This window comes from Oryzias latipes, chromosome 5 (assembly GCF_002234675.1).
Source record: "Oryzias latipes chromosome 5, ASM223467v1".
NCBI classification, from domain to species: Eukaryota; Metazoa; Chordata; class Actinopteri; order Beloniformes; family Adrianichthyidae; genus Oryzias; species Oryzias latipes.
In genome coordinates this window covers 10,625,933-10,647,065 of record NC_019863.2, presented here as the reverse complement: position 1 = coordinate 10,647,065, position 21,133 = coordinate 10,625,933, and the positions used below count along the sequence as shown (strand labels likewise).

General features: G+C 39.2%; 2 protein-coding genes across 5 annotated transcripts; both read right to left on the bottom strand.

The window, feature by feature from the left end:
* Window positions 1-134: 134 nt before the first annotated feature.
* Window positions 135-3,334, bottom strand: ddit3 (DNA damage inducible transcript 3). Of its 2 annotated transcripts, XM_011474747.3 has the most exons (4): window positions 3,198-3,334; window positions 1,859-1,920; window positions 1,344-1,552; window positions 135-1,143 (listed from the first exon to the last, which is right to left on the bottom strand). In XM_011474747.3, the coding sequence occupies exons 3-4, from the start codon at window positions 1,497-1,499 to the stop codon at window positions 373-375; spliced, it is 927 nt and encodes a 308-aa protein (XP_011473049.1). In that variant the 5' UTR covers window positions 1,500-1,552; window positions 1,859-1,920; window positions 3,198-3,334; the 3' UTR covers window positions 135-372.
* Window positions 3,335-8,259: 4,925 nt separating this feature from the next.
* On the bottom strand, window positions 8,260-20,218 carry dctn2 (dynactin subunit 2). Of its 3 annotated transcripts, none has more exons than XM_020703163.2 (15): window positions 20,015-20,218; window positions 19,635-19,703; window positions 18,133-18,141; window positions 15,626-15,722; window positions 15,034-15,095; window positions 14,713-14,811; window positions 14,221-14,381; window positions 13,414-13,567; window positions 13,122-13,187; window positions 12,299-12,337; window positions 12,114-12,191; window positions 11,616-11,687; window positions 11,403-11,505; window positions 10,814-10,905; window positions 8,260-9,020 (listed from the first exon to the last, which is right to left on the bottom strand). In XM_020703163.2, exons 1-15 carry the CDS (start codon window positions 20,048-20,050, stop codon window positions 8,934-8,936), a joined length of 1,224 nt encoding a protein of 407 aa, XP_020558822.1. In that variant the 5' UTR covers window positions 20,051-20,218; the 3' UTR covers window positions 8,260-8,933. The 3 variants fall into 3 exon arrangements, with proteins under 3 accessions (XP_020558822.1, XP_004068731.1, XP_004068730.1); XM_004068683.4 differs by lacking the exon at window positions 18,133-18,141 and adding an exon at window positions 17,062-17,067 and having other exon boundaries at window positions 20,015-20,217; XM_004068682.4 differs by lacking the exon at window positions 18,133-18,141 and having other exon boundaries at window positions 20,015-20,217.
* Window positions 20,219-21,133: the final 915 nt, after the last annotated feature.

The window sequence follows — 21,133 nt, the reverse complement described above, 5'->3', positions numbered from 1 at the left end:
AAAAGCACTCACTAAGCACAACATTCGGTCATCCCTGCAAACCAGCAGATGCTCTCCATTAAGCTTGGTTGAACCATCAAATCTGCTGTATGATATTCATTTTTCCCCTTTAATCCACATGCTGAATCTTTTTGTTGCTGCATCGTCTCTTTGTACCATTTCATCACTTTCTTTCTTTCTTTCTTTCTTCTTCCATCTTTACATCCATCTTTTCCAGCTGTTCTTTAAGCATTACAAATGTATCTTTGGTTTTCTGCTCTCTCGTATGTGAGCCGTTCCTGATCGTCACATTCCCCCTTTTCTCCAAAACTACTTATTCTAAACAGATATGTTTTTTTTCCATCTTCCATTTTGCTCCACACACACCCCCCCTCATTTTCTGGTGTTGACGAGCCTCTCAATCAGAGCTCTCCGTGTCCTCTGCACTTCCTCTCCCAGCCTTTCGATCTCTGCCTTTAAGCGCTCATTCTGCTCTGTCAGCTCTTGCACTTTCCTTTCGTTCTCCTGCTCTCTTTCCTTGCGACTCTTTTTGGTAGATGAGTAGGGTGACCTCTGCATCGAGGAGGAGAAAGAGGACAAGGCACTGTTGGCCCTCTCGCCGGCGGTCCTCTTACGTTTTCCCAGCCGAGAGGACAGGTAGACTGAGGGAGAGGAAACCGGCGACGAGGGAGGAGAACAATTTTGAGATGGTGATTGGGATGCTGAAGAGGAGCACGATGGAGAATCTGGGACGCAGGGCAACTCCTCCTCGCTGGCTGAGGGGGACGCGGGCTGGACATGACTCGTGTGGTGGTGTTGATGGTGGTAATAATAGCCGCTGCTGATCACTGCTCCACTTGAGTCCATCGTTCCGACTCCTCCCTCACTCAGCAATTCGAAGAACTCAGGAGGCAGCAAGTCACTGCTGCCTCCTGTCGAGCTATCCCCATTTCTCCCTCTGTCAGCCTCCACCTGCCGCTCCTCTGCAACAGCTGGACTCATGCAAGAGGACGATGAGGAGGAAGAGGATGAGGTGTGATGCAGAGGCTGGGCGGTATGGATCTCCTCTGTTGTTCTGTGGACGCTTTCACTCATCGACTGATTTCCATCAGTCAGCCAGGTGAGAGAACAACTTTCCAGAACATCCAAGAACTCTGGCTCTTTCTGTAAGCGAAGTGGAAACATCACCATGTGGTAAATATCAGAAAACAAAAAAAATCCCAAGCTAGCTCAGTATTCTAGTTTATTTTGCCCACTCCATAAATAATGTAAACAATATAATAAAAAAATACAATGAACTACCCCTCTGGTGCTCATCAGTGCTGTGATAGGTTTTCCTTTTGAACATAAATTTAAATACTGACCTCGCTGTATGTGGGGGCGCGTGCCAGTTTTGCCCCTCCCGTGTCAGAGCCCAGAATATCTTGCAAGTCTTCATACCACGCCTCCAACTCTGCACCATACAACGGCCCCACACCAGGGGGGTACGGCGGGGGCAGGTGTAGCCACTCGGCAGTCATCTCGCCAATCAGTCGCAATGCACAGACACTCGGCCACACTGTTCAAACTGGACCTGAGGGGTGCAACAGCCAGAGCCGGGGAGGGGGTTAGGAAAATAAATATGAAAAGCAAATGCAAAGCAGCTAAAGGATGGAGGGGGAGTGACGTGTCACAAAGCCTACAGATTGTTCAGGATTTTTTGTTTATCATGGGAAATATTTCAAACTAAAGTGTATTCTGAATTCTGACATTAAATAATAGCGACAAAATGAAGAAAACGCTGCAAAATATTGTGTTAATTGTGGGTTTCAAAATAGATATCAAAAACTGGAGTTTACATTTAGATGTAAATGTAAACATGCAAAATAATCCAACTCACCTTTTCGAGTTTTCTTTTAATCAAGTTTGAAAATTCGTTGGAGATAATTTGTCCCAATGATTCTAGAGGAGAACAAAAACAGAAACAAGGAAAGATGATTTTAGATGAAAAAATAATCAGCTGGCGCCTCTTTTGACAGGTGAGATTTGCTGAGGCTTCAGAATCCAAATGATGATTTGTGTGAATTGTGACCAGAGAGGACTGGAAAACAAGAGGTGCCTGAAATGAAGCCCCACTGTCACCTCTGGAAGTGACAGGAAGGAAGGCTTTGCTTCAAATGACAGGATGACGAAAGCAGCTCAATTAAACGGATCTAAAAAGCTCATTAAAAACTGTTAAAATGCTGCCACCTTTTTTTTTAATAAACAAAAGAAGACCAGTGTTCTCCACGGCGCCCCCTGCTTTTGAAAAACACGTTGATGTCGATAAACAAGTAGTTAAAGACAACGAGGAGACATCAGATCTCCAAATGTCGACAGTGATTACTTACAGATGTCTGAACCAAAGTTTCTACCACGCCACTCAAGTCTCAGACAAATTATTTCACAGCTATTTCAATTTTTGCTCTTTTCAGAAAATATACAGATATAATGGGCTACAAGAAGAACTACTGGTAAAATAAAGACAAAGAAGCCTTTTAATAAATACGAGGTCGATACAGCTAAGGGTGAGTTAATGACACGTTCTCCTAATTATTGATTGACACAAACTATTATGTTTTTTCTTCCCAAATGTTTACGTTTTACATTTGGGATTCGTATCGACTGTAAGCCAGGACAATTACGTCATGGAAACGTGAAGTTCAGTAAGAAAATTCGGGGGAAAACAAACTGGAAATGGACTGAAAAACCAAAATACTAAATGTAAGCAACTCTTATAAAGAAAAAGAAAAATGATTTCGGGAGAATTGCATTGTTATTTTAAATGACGTTAAAAAAGGTCTTCAATGTATGTATCGGTTTTATATTTGTGGGAAAATGTTCGATTTATATTATTTTACATTTACTGGCTAAATGTAAAACTAAAAAATTATCTTATTTTGTAGCGACAATGAATGCCCAAAGTCGTTTGTCGCTTTCAAAAGCCAAAAAACTACTTTGATGCAAGTCCCACCTTTAAACTAAACTAAGCAATTGACACAGAAAAGAGCATAATGTTAACACTGTGTAAGCTTTCGTTGTTAAAAGTTAGCAGCTTTTCTCAAAATGGCAACGGGATTTTTGCCAAAAACAAACGCATTCCTTTTCTTTCCAACAGACTTCGTAACTGTCAAGCTACTCCCCGAAAAAAAACACTGGAAAAACATGCCGGGAAACTAATGACAGAAAGAATCCCTTACCCTTTTTCTTTTATTTGCTCGCCTTCTCGACTGTCGTGAACTAGAATGTAAATATTTTAGTAAAAATTGCTGATAGCTCATGTTAACCATTGTTCAGTCTTGGTGCCTGAATGTGATTTAACGGAAACTCCCGGCGATGTTTATATTGGAGTTGAGGCCAACCGAACTATGCTGGGAAAGGCAATTTCAGAACAACCTAACTTGAAGCAGCCGAATTGATATTCGCCTGACCAATCGTGAGATCAAAGGTAAATCCTTTTCCTTGGCGACATCCAATAGGGGGACGAGATAGGGGTGTTGAGGCGGGCCGTTTTGATGGTTGTTCACAGTAGACAGTATAGTTTGTTGGAGCTGCCGGTGTGATGCAGTCATAAGACGGCCAGGACGAATTTGGGGCGTATGGGAGTCACATGAAAGGAATGATGCAATGCTTGGCAACCAATTTCTAGCTGGGGATAACACCAGCAGAATCAGAACATGTTTTATTAAACACTGTTGGCTCTGACAAAAATCTAAAAATATACATATATGCACGGATATCTAATGTCGAAGAATAGTTTGTTTCCGGAACACAAAAGTGGGATTCATTTTGTAGAAAGTCATTCTAACTCATCGCTTAAGCGTAACCGAGACGATCGTTTGAGCGCATGGTTGTTTATTCTTGGTGTTGTCTTCCTTTGTCTTAACTAAACGTGTAAAGTTTACTATTCCCGCGTTTTTTTAAATATAAATTTCATACAAAGGGATTTGTTACCCCTAAATATAATGATGTCTTTCTGCGTGGCAAGTGTCGATGGTATTAGTCAGGTATTTTGTGTTATGCTTCACGCTCCAAACACGCTCATCTCCAATATTTTACGCCGCGCTTAGCTCCGCGAGACAGTAGAGCACGCGCCCAGACCTGGGTTGTAGCCGGCTGCAAATTGGATTTACTATTTTTTTAACCATTTTTTATTCATTGTAAGATTTTTTTCTCTGAGTGTAAATTTATCTTAATAAATGTATTATTAATTTTTAACGAATTATTAATAAAACCATTTTTGTTTGTAAACTCTTTCGACTAAAACTGTTACTTTTATCATATTTAAGGCGGACTTTGAACTATTTGCTATTTATTTCAGATACATTATTTATTTAGGTTAAAAGGTAAATATTAAAGAAATATTTAAAATGGAATAATAGTCCCGCAGAAACACGTGGCTTAAAAAAGAAACCCTACAGAGTTCAACAGGTCACTGACTCAGCCACGCACTGGAGGGTATTTGGACTTTTGGAGATAAACAGCTGGATACCACCAAGTTTCATCCTGTCAGACTGGGGCTGGTTGCTCTTTTACCCACTCCTGGCAGTTGATGCCCTAATCCCAAACTCCGGATTGTTTTTTCCACTCACCGTGCACACACGTGCGCGGCTCGCCATGCACAGCCCATAGCAACAGCGTCAAGTAGCGAATAGAAAGCTCATGCACTGTCTCTAGGACCCGGGTTACAGCGCTGCAGGAAGCACCGCCAACACGTCACGACTTGAGTGGCTGTTGCCGAGTAAGTTGAGCATAGTTTCTCCACACCCCTCCCTCTGCACCCCATGGTCTGTTTATTTTGTCAGTAGTCGTTGTCTGGCTTGTAGTGAAACAATGTTTACATGCCTTCATTTTCCAGATTCTCACAATGGACTCAAGATAATACTCCCCCTTCTGTGTGTGTGTGTGTGTGTTTTTTTTCTCCAAAGTTGTCCTTAAAGACTAGAAAACAAGAGTAAAGTCATTGAAATGTCATTTTTATTGTCTATCCCTTGTCAGTTTGATCCGTTCCCTGAGTTTTCCAACTGTAAACAAGTCCTCCATGTTGGATGCTGTCCATGCTGATTCGCTCCACAGATTTAGTCCTCAGTCAGCGAGGACTAAACCCTAAGTGGATGTATTTATCCTCAAACCATTGGGGCAATGTTGTATTAGTGTTGCCTCATCACACTAAAGATGCTTCCTGTCAGATCAACAGAGTCAACATGACAACAGATGATGTATTTCTAATGTATGAGGCGTAAACACAAAAAGTAAGACCAATTCTTTCTGCTGCGACGATTACGGAAGAATCGAGTGTGGGCTTGATCAGTTTCATGCTGCCACGCTGATTTGAAACAATAAACTTCATAAGAATCAGCTACTGACTAGAGAAATTGATTAGACAGCAGTGAAGGTTGGCACTGTGAGTGATCATCTGTGTAAAAGTCAACCACTGAGATTTTTTTTGTTGTTTCCCAGGCAAAAAAAAAAAGGGTCTGCGGAATTTCCAGCCACAACAACACTCCCCTCCTTCTGTCCTGTGCCCTTGGTCAAGGCTCCACACCCAGTTCTGCTGTCTCTCTCTCACTCACACACACACACACACTCACACCATCTGTCGGGGTCCTTCTCTGATACAGCTGTTTGCCAGTGCTGGAGAATTTTTTTTTTTTATTGCTTGTTTGTTTGTGTAGCCTGGCTTGCCCTTTCCCTTTTTGCCTGTCCGTGCCCTGACGTCCCAGAGATTCAGAATGAAAAACAAACCCGCAGCATTTTTATGGATGTTTGGTGGGTTCACCTGCCCGGCCAACACCCACCATGACAGAAATGGTTCACGTCTCCGCTGTGGAGCGATGGGTCCGCAGCAGTGAACGCATCACCATTTTATTACCATGGAGATCGAGTCCCTCCCCCTATTATTATGTCTTTTAGAAGATGTTCAATATTTACTTGCAGCCTGTGTCCACTCAGTGGCATCGCCTTCAGATTTGACGGATCACACCTCCATGGTGTTCAGGGCTTTGGGATGACTTTGTGGACAATCTTGTTCGACTTGAACCTAGTTACCTCAGAGCCTCACCTGTCGTTATCCTTTCTTCTATGTCTTCCCTCTTTTCATTTGCTACAAGCCCCGTTCTGCCCCGCAACTGAGAGCTGTTCACCCTGGTTTACTTTGCGTATACGACCGCCCGCCTCTTCTGCCCTGCCGTTTGCCTCACAACAGACTCCTCACCTGCCTGGACTCAAACTGATGCAAAGTCTCTGCACAGTTTCCTTTCCCATTGAATGCCTCCTGCTTTTAATTTGAGCTTTTATTAACTTCTAATTTTTAGCCTCCCATCTCACATTTTGGTGAGAAATTAAACATAAATACTAAAGAGGACAAATATCTTTGGGTTTTATTTTGAAAATAAATTAGAATTTTTTTTTTTGCACCAAAATTCCCCCCATGGGGTATTTATCTTTGATAAGCTTTATCTTCCCTCTGCAGCATGTTTATCATCATCAAAAACCTCCATCAGTGCTTGATTGCATCATTTTGTCAGAGATGAAAAAGAAATAGTATGGAAAAAACATGTTTTTTAAAAACACTTCAAAATTTTAAACACCTGTCTGAACAGGTGAGTCTAATGACGAGGTCTCCCCGTCTTCTGGCTTTCTCCTGCAGAAGCAGAGTTATACTCACAACGGCACCTTTCTGCTCATCTCCTTTGTGTCGATGGATGACTTAAATATTGACTTTTGTCAGGAAGTGACCGTTCCACATTTTGGCAGCTTTATTTACACCCGTGAGTCCAGAAGAGTTGTTTCAAAAATCCTTCATAAATGGATTCAAATGATCAGTTCATTTATTTAGCTTCACTACAGCTTTTTCTTAATTTACAGGTTTTTACAAACCCATCAAGCTTCCCCTGTTTGTAATTGTGTCTCATAATTTAGCTAGAACAGATGGGGAAGGGCTGACCTAATCCTGCGCTCCCAAAATAGAAGGACAAATGGAGTATAACATGATCGATGGCATGGTATTCTTCTCATCTGGGGAATTCCCGTCCAAGTTGGAGCTCTGGATCTAATTCCCTGGAACTCACATTTGATACCTCTTGTTTGAGCGGGCCAGTTGTCAGCCGCTCCACACAGAAGAGAAAAGCCGGAGTCCCTATTCAGCACATTTCTAAAGTGAACTGCGAAGCAAAACGGGATCCACTCACTTTATTTAAGAATATATCAGTTCATCAAAATTAATTATGAAATTAGCAGCTACACCAAAAATGAAAATGAAGGGAGACATGGTCATAAATGAGATTTTCTGACTTCCTACAGCTTAGACTGTTAATCTCCTAAAGGCTGTTTGCCAGGGAATTACTTAATCTAAAGTGGTGATGTCAGGATGAGTCATCCAACACACCTGATCCTTCCTCTGTTGCACTTGTTGGTTGACCTTTGTCATTAAGACTTGACCTCAAGTTTAATCTTGACCGTAATGAGCTTGTAAACTGAATTACAGAAAGGTTTTGGACAGGTTTAAATACAAACACACTGAATCGTTTATTTTTTTTGTAACGTACAAATATATTACTGTAGGATTATTTATAAGAATATTCTATTTAAAAGGGGTTTGCTGACTAAACTTAAATCAAAAAAAATTTTTTGAATTTGGAAGATGTTTATTTTTAAAAAATTGAACATATAAATATATATATCTATATATTTTTTTAACTCGAAGGCTGTATGCATTAGTTATTGTCTACATTAACGTTTACCAGTTGAACCTTTATAACAGTATTTATGGGGTTATCAGCGCTGTTCCTGGTCCAAAGGTTCCTGGTTGGAATCCTAGGTGTGGGATTAAATGTGTTGATTTTGAATGATAATCCAGTGCGTCGTGGGTTTCCTTCAGTTCCTTGCACTCTCAGTAAATATTTAATCAAACAAAGGTTTTTTTATCTTATTCACAAAACTGCATGAGAATGGGTTGAGTGGTGTTTTTGATGGACGTGTCCAGACGGAACCACTGGTACAGAAAAATCCTGGGAATCTGAATCAAAATTTAGCATTTAAAAAGGTTGGAAAATTGTCTGAAAATGAGATTGTAACCTTTCTTTCATGTCCAACGTGGGTCTGTTCAGTTTTTCTAGTGCAATGCTGCCATCTAGCGGTCATAGATGGCGAAGACAACTTAAAATGAGATGTCATTTTGACAGCTTGGAGAAAATGTTTTTTAATCAGAAGCGTTTTTTTTCCACAATACTTAAACTGTACACTAATTGTTCTTCAGTCATGAATTTTCATTTTTAGGTTTTTATTGAAAGTCAGTTTGTTTTTTCACATAAACCAGATTTTTTACAAACAGCTTTGCTGAAGATCCAAAATCCCCCAAAACTAAAGGAGTCATTTATACTACATTTGAATTTATCAGCCTCAGTAACCATAACTTAACCATATTGTTGCAGACATTGCATTGCAAAAGCTGATTTAGAGTTTTTAGGTCATTATATAATTACAAGCAAACAAGTGTGAAGAAATGTTTCCGTACACAAGCATACAGTATTTACAAGCTTTCCTTCCATGACACGTCAACCTCACTGACTGGTTTGCTAACTCAACCTGATGGACAGTCTTTTTCAGAGAAAAAACAATGCTGAGTGTTTTAATGTGTCCACTTTACAGTACAAATCCAGCAGATCAGAATATTAAAAACAATGCACTCTAAAACTGAGTAAACCCAATAGGCGGCTTCAACCAGTGGCGTGCTGGGTTTGGTTAAAGAAAACTGATTTTTATATATGAAGTTGAAGCAGGTGAATAGAAATGAGAGTACATTAGGGGAACATTTGGTGGTCTTAACATTTTTCCATCTTTGATGGTCCACTTCTCCTCCTCCTCCCTCCCAGTGCTCGCAAATCAATGCTTTATTTATTGTCCATGGATTCTGGGGTTTTGGGCTGAGCCACACATTATTTAGAAAGCTTCTTCATTCTCTGATCTAGTGCTGCAAAGTTCTCTTCAATAGCCACCAGGTTTTCCTTCATCGTCTTCTGAACCTGGAAGAGAAGACGGACAAGCAGGACAAGTGAGATCTGGAGCTGCATCGGGGGGGAAACCCCTCCAAAAAAAAAAACAACGTATCAAATGATTCCTGCGTCAAACTCAGAACATGACAGAAGTCTGCTTCTGGTTGCTGTGCAATCAAGCCTTTCCCATAAGCGCTTCTTGATCAATATTAATATACTGATTAGTCAAAGTTTAGCCTGTAAAGTTAAGAAAAAAAGAGCAGCCATAGAAGCAGCTGGGATTTTTAAAGAACACAGAAAATGATACACACTTGATATAATTCAACAAAAATCAAACAGTAGAAAACACCAGTGTTGGAAATAAATACAGTTAATAACACTTAGATTTCTGCTTAAATAACTAATTTTTAACCTCCTAATAACCAAGCTAATATTTGAGTTAATATTTAACTGCGCTTTACACACGTAGTTAAGCAGAGTTAACTACTGAATCTAACCCAAAATGTGATGTCCACATGTGGACACCAGGTCTTAAGAGGTAAAAGGATAACCTAGAATGAACACTTTAAGACCCACTCTGATCAAGAAAAAAAAAAGGTTTTTTGGTGTTTTAAACATGTTCTTGTAACATTTTTTTTAATGATAGAGGACATATATAAAGAAAATTAAGCTTGAAATTATTTTTCGTCACAGAAATTGTAAAGAATCATGAGCAGAGAAAAAAATTGCTGTTTGAAAAAGATTGTAGTTGTGACAGAAAATACACTGGATGAGTCACAAACTCCCTGCTCCTCTCCATTCTGATGCATCCACTTGCAGACAAATAGATCCATGAACGTCTTTGTTTTATTCGTCTGCGCTGGAATCTGGACCAAAACTGTACAGCTGGATAGCTCCAATATCGCTCACCACCTTTGTTGCACCAGTAATGTTAGTTCAGGGTTTTAAGGGGCTGTAGGATAGTGGGAGACAGTGTAAACAAATGGATGATAGGAAGTCGAGGGGGCTTACTCTGCCCCAACAGTCCCGCCCACAACTCAGAGCAGAATTTCTGATGAACTTTTGCCGCTCTGCATAAACTACGTCCTAGAAAATGACAGGCTTTTTGATTTTGGCTAAAAACAACACAAGCATCACTAAAAGACCACTGGGAACGCTTTTAAAATAGATAAAAAGATGATGGGGTGAGACTTTAACAAAAGACAAGTAAAACATTTTAAAGCTAGAGTTAAAAAAACAACCACATTTTAGAAATTAATAAAATATTAAGAATCTCATTAAAGCTATAATACATTAAAGAGTAAAAATGTTTTTTCCCCCGCTGTAAACTTTTGTTTCTAAATGATTTATCAGTAATTTGTTTTGCTCTGTTGAGGGTCTGCGATGTTTGTTCTATATTTATATCCTTGTATTTCTGTCAGGAACACTTGAGCCGTAAAGGTTTAAGGCGAATGATGCGTTTGATTCGTCTCATCCGACTTTGTGGGAGAAACTTGAACACTTTAGCTGAACAATCAGGCATTTGTTACAAAAACTAAAGAATTCAATTAACCACATAAATGCCAAATAAGCTGGATTGTGTTTTTAAAACAAGGTTTACAAAACTGATACCCTGTACATTTAGTTTGTGCCTAAATACTAATCCATAGTTTATATTCATGCTGGCCTCCTTGTTTCCATTTTTTTGTTTTAATCTGAGAGGGTTGGTCCTACTTTCTTTTAGTTTTTTAAATCTAGATGAATATAAATCTTTCCACACACGGTTCCTGTGTGAACCTTGTTCCAGAATGCCTGTAGGTGCTGGTGTGTGGTCCAGCTCCTACCTGTGTTAACAGAGTGCTGTTGTCTTTCAGAGAGTTGTTGATCATGTGCTGAGTGGTGTCCAGGTGGGTCAGCAGCTGGCCGAACTGCATGGCTGTGAGGAAAACAACAAAGAATGAAGGGAAAATGACTTCAGTCAAAGAGTGAAAATCAGCAGGAACATGGACCCCGACTACCTAATAGAACTGTCAGAATCGTCTTTCGTATTGAAACAATGGATTTGGTAAACCAAACTGGACATTTGATGAAATGGCAGCAGAGAAAGAACTGATGACGACTTCTTTCACTTCTTAGGGCATCAATGCAGTTTGGTTCATTTCCTTAATGTTAAGAGATTTGCCTCAATCTTGTTATAACATTTTTTTCAGATCAAATTCAATGGTAACATCCCATTTTTCTGATGGAACATCCAAAATGTATAAAAATAATTCCTCCTTCAACTCTCATTGAGAACCTTTGTATTGCTCTAACTCCTGGAAAATGGGCAGAAATGTTGTGTTTTCTCAAAAGAGCTTTTTAGTTTCAGTGATTTAGTTTCCTGATATGCGAGGGAAAATCCCTGAATGTAAATAGAAGGCATCAGACTTTGACCTTGTTCATGCAGCTCCTTCACAGCCACCAGCCTCTGCACCACCTGTGGTATGGAGGTGGAGACAGCGTCCCACTTCTGAACCACATCATACAACTGCGACACCTGAAACACAGACAACCCGTCAGGATTCCTGCCATTGGCCATGGAAATAGCTTTACTCTTCAGAGGGAGTTCCTTTTTGTCAAATTCAGCACAGAGAAAGCAACTCTGACCTTGTTTTGTGTTTCAGCATCTTCAATTGCTGCTTTGTGTTTCGCTATCTCGTTCATTTTCCCAAGAACACTCTGGAAGGCAGAGACAAGCGCGATGAAATGCAACAAGACAACAGGAAAACACCTGAGAAGCAACAACAGCAGAACCTGCTCACTGATTGGACGTCGGTAGGATTATATTCTGTGTTTATTGAAGGTGTTGCCGTTCTCCACAACAATGTGAGGAACTGTGAGAAGTCAGCATCTTGTTATTCACAATGGAGGCCATTTTTATTTTTTTATTTTAAGACAACCTTCTCATTCACAGGGAATCGATGTGCAGGAACTCTCAATATGCAAAACAACCTTTGGTGGGGGTTTCTTTACTCTGGTACGACAAACTTGTTCTTTTTGAAGCAAAAACACAAGACATTGAGCTTTGGAATGAACATTGAACAGATCTTTTTGTTCATAAGGCTCTTTTGTCCCTGAGGCGTGTGCTGTGGAGGTGGACTTTACCTGCAGTCTTGCCTCCACTTGATCCAGAGTGGCAGAGTCCAGAGCGCTGACTTTGGCCTGCAGGATCTCTATAGTGTCCTAAGGCAAAAAATAAAAACTTCAGCTGCGGTTACAGTTTCAAAGTTCAAACCAGCAGATTGCAGATTTGTTAACTTAGTTCATAAAACTGTTTTGGGACTTTTTACCATCAAATTGACTCCTTGCAGACCAGCATTCAGAGGTCCCTATGATGTCCAAACACACAATAGAATATTAGCAGAGGTTTCATAACCCTATAATAAATGTTTGAATTTCCTTTTGTTCCGATCTATACGGCAACATGGGCAAAAAGATTCTTCTGGATTTAGAGAAACACAGAAAAGATGACAAATAATGAAAACTACTAACATAAAAATCTACCACTTTACTTTTTTAATTATTAACTGTTGTGAATTCTCAAACGGAAAAAAAAACATTTATATCATCTGTTTTTGGAAACAAAGCAATTTCTTTCCATCCATCCATCCATTATTTTAAAGCAGAGTAACAGAAAATTGCAGTTTTTAATTTTAAACTGCTTTTTTCCACACATCAGAAACTTCTTAAGTCTCACACCCAAAAATATTTACAAAATACCATCTAGCAAAAGGACACATTCTGTCTTTTTTTTATCTAATATGAATGATTTTCTGATTTTTTTTATTAATGCTTCAGAAATTCCAATAATCTTGTAAAGAAATTTCAAAATAACAGATTTGTCTAAATTCTTTCTGCTAATAGTAACCCTTTTCACATTTTTTTGTTGTTTTAGAATACTACTAATAATTGTCTACTTCTAATATTCAATTTTTATCCAATTATTTAGAGACTCTGCCAATGTTCTCTTAAAAAGGTACAAACTGCTCAGCTTTTCCTTAACCAAGGTTTTTTTTACCCTAATCTAGTGTTTAGGAGATATTAAGCTCAAATGAGCGTGGGAAATATCCAAGAGGACATGTTTGTAATGAAAGTGTGAGAATCTGTAGGTACCTGCTTGTTTGATCCTGAGCCAACAGCAATCTCCAACTCAGCCAGGCGCTTCTCCAAGTCTGTCATCTACGGATGGAACAGGACAGCGTAAGGCTGGCAGAGAATCCCACAAGACACACAAAAACACCTTCCATCTTTTCTTGTGACTGCCAGCAAACATTTGAACATTTCCTGTTTTTTAGAAATGGAACGGCACGTCCAGGAGTTCAGACAACCGAAACATTGGCTCAGCTGTGACTGCTGCCATCCCACCACTTGCGCTCTCTCATCTCCAACCTCATTTCCAAGTCACCTTGGCAGATTGATTGAATTTCTCCTGCTCCGGTCTGCTGTGTAACTCGTAGAGCACCACTCCGTCTGGAGCTTTTGCCGAAGCAGCAGCTTTGCCGTCTCCTGCGGTGCTGCCATGCGGGCCTTTCGCCACTTCCAGCTGAGTGAGCAGACGTCTGAAAGAGAAGGAAGGCAGAAAACAAAAGGAGCGTCATGCAGATCGCAGTCCCATCTGTTGGGTTTTTTTATTTGGCGTTTCATAAGAAGACAGACTGAATATGAGCATCTTGAAATTGTAGGACTTAAAGAAGGAAATATCTTTTAAACTGGAGCCTGACAGTTCACAGACTGGCCACTAGGGGGCTTGAAGACGTAAGTAATTCATTTTGATGCCAAAAACCTTCATTTTAACAAATATACGTGCAGTTCTTTTTTTCCAACATTTTTTCAATTTCTATGGTTAGACTCAATTTCCAGGACAACAGTTCAAGGAGGTGCATTATAGATTTAGAGTTTCATGAATCTGACCTCACAAATGTGAACAAATTGAGATGAAGCGTTTTGATTTGTGATCAATAAATCCTCAGCATGAAACTGGCCTTACTTGGTTAGTTTAAACTATTTTCAGGCTTGTTTGTTTTGGATCTATGCCCTTTTTACAGAAAGGTCAATGTCTGACAATATAATGTCAAGATGATGAGGACTTTCTCCAACACAAATCAGTGGGTAGTGTTGTTTTCAACAGATGCATGAAGATGAGCTTCTGACACACAACCACAGGAATCCATGCACTTCACTATTCTAGGCAAACAGGATGTTCTCATCTCACCTAGCAAGAGCTCCATCTGGATCAGCTAGGTTGATGTGTGCCTGTGGTCCCAGCAATGTGTCAAGATGGGCAGACACCAGCTGTTGTTTAAGCTGAGCCGCCTGCTGTGCAAGAACTACTGGCGTGAGGCGCTCCTCTGCGCTACTTTCCGTGGCGGCAGCCTGGAGGCAGAAGAACACAAACAGCTCGAGCACCTGATACCTACGTGGAAAGAAATCAGCCCCACTCAAACGGAGAAAGGAATCTTTTTTTTTTTAATATCATTTTTGAAGAAACAGCTGAAAAACCAAAGCCATGTTGGGTTAAATATTTAAAGAAGAAATGTTAGATTTTCTTTAATGACATTTGGTTGAAAAACAGATTATATTCAATAAAATCAAACTTCTTCTACACACAGTAGAGCTGGTATGTTTGTGTGTGTGTGTGTGTGTGTGGGTGTGTGTGTGTGTGTGTGTGTGTGTGTGTGTGTGTGAGCCTTGCTAGCAAAGTCACCTGGATGGCATCCACCTCCTGGGTGAGTTCCTGGATCTCGTTCACCAAACGCTGATACTTCTGTTGTGGCGTCTCCTTCACCCCACAGCCCTCGCCAAGCTAAACAACCAGGACAGGGCAGAGATGACCTCAAAGACGGTCTAGTTCTGACGCTGTGCAGCAGAACTGCCATCCTGTTACAGTCATGTCTCTATCCTCAACAATGATGAAGAAGGTGCGCTAAACAGAAAGATCCGCTTGGTACTCCCAAAAGGAATACTTACAACGTTTAAAACAAGAAAAGGAAAGATTCAGACTTGTTTCCTAACAGGAAGGACTCACAATTTCAAAGTTTCCAGACTCATAGCCCACTCTTCTGCTTTTGCTGATTCTGTCTGAGAAGTCTGTAAAAAAACAAAACATATTTTAAGTTTTTTTTGTGGCAATAACAGATTTGTTTTGTTTCAAACGAAAAACCTGAATTGATCTCAATGCACCAAGTGAAAATTGATAGAAGAAAAACTCGAGATATTTGATATATAAAGGAATATTTTGCAATTTCTTCAATATATCATATTTTTAATAACATATTTATTTTTTATATGTATTTTAGCAACGCCAATGATTTCAACTCTTTGATTTTATTTCCAGCTATAAAGAAAAAAAGACTTTTCTAATGTTTTTGCATTCAAATAGGTGCTAAATGAAGGTCATTTTGGAGCCAACGTTGTTTGATGTATATTTGCATCAATAGGCATGAAGGGGTTAAAGCTATTTTAAGCTGCTTTACACAAACGCTTGTTCCTAGTTTCATGATTTTTGTGGGTTCTGAGCATACAGAACCCACACAATACCACTTATTGTAGTATCTTCTGCTGTAATAAAAGCCAAATAGAACCCAGAAATATATCCATGTTTAAATGTACACACTCACCAAGTCCTTTGGTGTTGACATGCTTGTCCTTGAACTTGTCATAGGCTGCATTGGGGTTAACCACAATCCTCTCAACGCTGTCACTGCAGAGCTCCTCCTGTGATGGAAAAGATCACGTAAAGATCCATAAACAATCATCCCAAAGGTGACAGATGGAGAAAGGCACACCAGACCACAACACTGAGAACTGAGATGTCAAATCTATGCAAACGTCATGTGAAAAACATTTTTTTTTTTAAACGTGCATAATTCATGCCCCAAATAAGGATTCTGATAGATCTTGAACACAGTAAATTACACATCATCACGGATGATTCCCACTGACATTCAAAGCAACTGCAGATACAAATCATACACCTTTGCAAACCCCTCATGCATGGATGGACATTTGTTTCCAAAGAAGGCAAGAGGAAACAGATTAATACTTTACAGCCAGGATCGTTTTATATATAAAGCACCATTTGCAGAGTCTCATTAAAGAAAACAAAATGTACCTTCATCATAACTCAATAAGTTCAAACAACAGAAAAAACAAAAAAAATCAAAAGCACAGCCAAAGACCACCTTATTCTTCTCTAAAGGACAGATCTCAAATGAATGGATGGTTACATTTAAATCATCAAAATGATCTAGAGATCAATCAGTGGGGAACTAGATTCTAGAAGTAAGACACATACAAATAAATGATGACAGGAGTGAATGACACACACAGCTGCTACAGGAAGTTGCTCACAAACAATGAATTCACAAACATCAAGGGAGGGTAGTAGACGACACTGAAGTTGGCTTCCGATTCGCGGGGGCACTAAAGGAACATTTCACTGCATTTTTCGCACTAAGATCACCTTAGACCAGGTCCTGTTCCAAAACCACACAACCTGGACTGCTCAAACCTGGATTCAATTATGATTTAGATTATAAAGAACACATTAAACACAGTTTCTGATTTGGGAAACCTTCCGAGCAGCAAGTTGAAACCTTTATTTGATTTCTCAAAATGAGGAAGGGAGAGATACGAAGGGAGAGAAGATAAATGAACAACAAAGTAAGAGTTGAGTGAAACTGAAATGGGAAGAGATGAGCATTAAAATGTCAGGGTCCAAAAAGAGAGAAGTTATGTTACAAGTTGGTTTGGTCACGTTTACTTTATGATAGGTTTATGTTTATATTTTTTTGGCTTTCCTGCTTGGAAGGTTTCACAAATCAGAAACTGTGTTTAATGTGTTCTATAGTATCTAATGCATAATTTAATTCAGGTTTGAGCAGTCCAGGTCGTGTGGTTTTGGAACAGGACCTGGTCTAAGGGGATCTCAGTGTGCAAAATGCAGTGGAATGTTCCTTTAGTGCCCCCGCGAATCGGAAGCTGTGAATCGAAGCCAAGTTCAGCGTCGTGGGTAGTAGGGTGTGGGGAAGCGAGGGGGTAGCTAGGCTCTTACCAGCTCCTTGGGTTTCCAAAGAAAATTAAAGAGAAAAGGGAGAGAGAAAAGTAGGAGGGGAGAGAAAGACAACACAGATTAATGTGGTTATCACATGCCATGCACACCACACCAACGCTTGGCCCAGGGTTGGAAAAGATCAGAAAGAAAGCAGTGTTCTGAGGGTCAAGACACCTCCAGACATTCTCTACCCACAGCTACGACTGATTAGAGAGCTTTCCTCTGTACTCTTTTCTTCTAGTAAACAGTTTTTACATTATTCATCTGGATTAGAAAAAGTATGTCAAACAGAAAACGTAAATGACTGTTGTGAAAGAATTAAAATATGATTAATTTAGGACAAGTTTGAATGCACTGAGCTTAAAAGTCTTAAACTCAACAGCAATTTTTTTTTTTTACTGGTAAATTTTTAATTTTAGAACAACACATTTTTTTTGACATCTTTAGAAAGATGTCAAAAAGAAAATAAATAAATGTATGATCCAAAAGTAAAGATGCATAAGTTTTGTTCTTGTTTTTGTAAAGTAGATGAAAGTATGCAAACAGTTATGATGGTCTCATACGTGGCTCATTTGATTCTGTTTTGGACAGAAACTAATGTGTTGCTTTCTTCAAAGATGTAAATAGGGTAGCTAAAAAAGAAATAAATAAAAATAACTAAATAATAATAGCAGGCAAATGCAAAAATAGAAACAATTCATGAAGCTATAAAAAAAGTCAGGCCTTTAGAACATACAAAGGCCAGGTATCATAGCCGGAGCTCATTTCTAATTTGCATTATGAAGAAGATGAAGTGGGAAGGGCGCACAACAATTATTTATGAAGATGATATTTCAAACTGTAAATATGTCAGATCTTTTACATATTAAGACAATTATTCTTACTTAAACCCCAAATTTCCCGCGTTTTGACATGATTATAGTAAATGTAAATGAGGAAACGAAAGGGGCAACACCATTAAGATAATCCTCACCCCAATTAATAGATGCAGAAAAGCAAATTCAAGATTACAAATAGGAAGAGAGCATGCATGACAATGATCTCTGAGGAAAAATATGGATACCGTCTTACTTGTACACACTACGCTCCAACATGGGGAGGGGAAGAGTCAAAACAATGGAGGAATTAATATGGAAACAAGGACGAAAGGTTAGGACTCACTTTGCTGGTCTGTCGACCCTTCTTATAGTTTAAACCAGGGGTCACCAACCCTGTGCCCGCGGGCGCCAGTGCGCCCGCGAGCACCCCTTGTGGCGCCCGCAGGGAATGCACCCAAAAAAAATCTTTTTTTTTTTTTTTGAAGCAACAAACATAAACAAACAACCACGGCATGTCTGTCAATGACAAAAATATCAATTTTGAGATAAAGGAAGACAAAGAAAACCCAAATATGTAAACAAATATAACTTAAAAAATAATCACTAAAAGTAAGGGTCTATTACAAAAGTTTAAATAGATCAAATAAATTACACAATTTCTGGACATTCTTATGATTCATGTAATGTAAAGATTTTGAGAATAGGTTGAGGTGGTTGAGTAATCCATTAATGTGAGGATTTACATTCCTGTCTGTTTCTATTTACATTTATGTTTAAAAAGTTAAAATTAAGTTAAAGTTTTAAAGGTTTAAAAGTTTAGCTTTAGTGTGTTCAATAAATATTTATCTTGTTCGGCTGCAACCTAAAATCTGTTTTGAAATTAGGCTCCCTCTGCAACTTAGTTTGACCCCCCCCCCCCCCCCCCCCCCCCCCTGTAATACGAGTCTAGAAAATTCATGCATGTTTTTGTGTGTAAAATGAGCAAATAAAAATAGGGCACACAAAAGGAAGTCCTTCAATTGTGTTGTTTTTTTTTTTGGGGGGGGGCTAGGAGGTTTTTAGTGGCGCCCTTCATACCACTTGGTGCCCATGAAATAGCCCTCGGTCTCAAAAAGGTTGGTGAACCCTGGTTTAAACTAACAAAGGAACATCACTTGTTACTTCCAAACAGAGTTATACAAGATAAAAAAAATTCCTGCAAACCCACTGGGAACATTTTTTTTGTTTTAGTCATAAGATCTCCACCATTAAATGAACAGAAAGTCTGGTTTGTGAATCTGTCTACAGACTATGTGATCAAAACTTTATGTGTTTCTAAAGGCTGATTATCCACTCTACATGACTGTTTCCTGTTTCTCGTTGTATTCGTGCAGACATGCATTCTGGGAAATAAATACAGCAGGTACATGAATGACATGAATAGTTTAAGAATATTGGGTAGGTCAATTTATATCACAACATTACGCATATAATAACATAAAAAAGCAGTAAATGGTTTTAACTGAGCTAACACAGTACAGCAATCAGCAAAGTAGACTTCTATTAAAGGGGGAGCTTAAATTGTTTAAAAATACGTTTTATAAAATTGTGATCTACGATTCTGTATTCAGAAATCACAACATTGAATAATTGTTTACCTTCCACATCTGCTAACTACAATAATGCATGCCTCTTTTTATGATTGGTAGTTAGCTTGTTAGCAAGCTAGAAATGAGCGAAGCTATCAGTTCATTCAAAAAAGGTGCACTGACTTACCGACTCAAATTGAGCCTGGTCATCTTCCGGAAGGTCACCTGTCTCATAAACGTCCGGCTCGTTAAATGCCTAGAATGACAACATTATAAACTAAGATAAGATTAAGTTTGTTCAATATGATGCTGGTTGGCTGACCAACGCCCTGACACTCGAGTCCGAGGATCACGAATTAGCCAAGTCTGATGTGGCTAAAAACCTAAAATGCACAATTAATCTAACTAAAAACACACACTCATTTATTGACTTTACTTTAGAAACACAGACAAAACCTATAGAGAAAAAACAAATATTATACGATGCGATGACAGTTAGCATAACTGTAAGCTAGCACTGCCGAATAGCGATTGGGTATAGTCCAGCTGCTAACTTTAGCAACTTACAATTCCAGGTAGGTTTGCGTATTTTGGATCAGCCATTGTCAACACAAAATACAAACGTCAACCGAGTGCCAATAAATATATTTAAAGTTCTTAAAATTAGTAAACTGTGCACAGACTAAAGAGCTAATGAACGATGAGCCAGCAGTATCCACTGTGGGAGCGTTGAAGACTTATCGCTAGCTTGATGTGATGGAGGGTGCGCTTGATTTTTCTCATCTCACTGCCGTTGTGGGCGGTGCCGTGTAAACCTTACTGTGTTCCACTGACAAGAGGCCCATCAATGTACCCAAAACAAGCAATTCTGATGACGTCATGCGTTTTAACGCCTGAAACCATAATAATGGGCTCTATTTTCTTTTCCTTTCTTTCTTTCTTTCTTTCTTTCTTTCTTTCTTTCTTTCTTTCTTTCTTTCTTTCTTTCTTTCTTTCTTTCTTTCTTTCTTTCAGAAATAAATAAATAAATAAAACAGCTTCGTGTTTTTCCAATGGTTTGTTGTTTTATTCCTAATCATTAATATATCCCTTTGCCGTTAGTTTGAGTAAGCCCTGGCTGCAGCCTGCAGAATGGGTCAACATAGGCTGCAGCCAGGGGTAGTTGGTTAGTTTTGATCACGTTGCATTTCAAGAAAATGTCACACGATGGCGCCAAAGAGGCAAGTTGAAGTAGTTGATCAATGGACCAGAGATGGTCGATTGCAGTGATGAGTCACTCTGTCAAATAAAACAAATTGTACAAACCATGTTGTTCAATTCTGGGGACTTAAAAGATAGTTAAGGGGAAAATAGTTAATTTTTTACAGATTTACTCTTTAAATAGACAAAGTTACAAAAAAGTAGCAACGTTTACACATTTTTACGACCAAGGGTAACTGACATTGATGATCTTTTGAAGGAAAAATTTAGATATACTATCAAATAGATTAACAATTGATTAGTCCTTCGTGTGTAATCAGTTACTACTGTTTTATCACATCCATGAAAACCCCATCCCACTTAAAAAAAATCATTCCGATGAGGCAAAGTGTTCACGTGACCGCCAAACGCAGAGGTAAATAAGAATCAGAGTTTTCCTCCTGCCGCTGCTCCACGATGCTCTGCCGAGCTCCGTGGCGATGATGC

Bases quoted from the DNA above. Each gene is read 5' to 3' on its own strand.
- ddit3 (XM_011474747.3), bottom strand. From the start codon at position 1,499: ATGACTGCCGAGTGGCTACACCTGCCCCCGCCGTACCCCCCTGGTGTG. The intron at 1,144-1,343 runs GTCAGTATTTAA...CTTCGCTTACAG, and splicing joins GCGCCCCCACATACAGCGAG to AAAGAGCCAGAGTTCTTGGA.
- dctn2 (XM_020703163.2), bottom strand. From the start codon at position 20,050: ATGGCTGATCCAAAATACGCAAACCTACCTGGAATT. The intron at 14,382-14,712 runs GTGACTTTGCTA...TTCTGCCTCCAG, and splicing joins AGGAGGTGGATGCCATCCAG to GCTGCCGCCACGGAAAGTAG. The intron at 13,568-14,220 runs GTGAGATGAGAA...CTTCTCTTTCAG, and splicing joins CCAGATGGAGCTCTTGCTAG to ACGTCTGCTCACTCAGCTGG.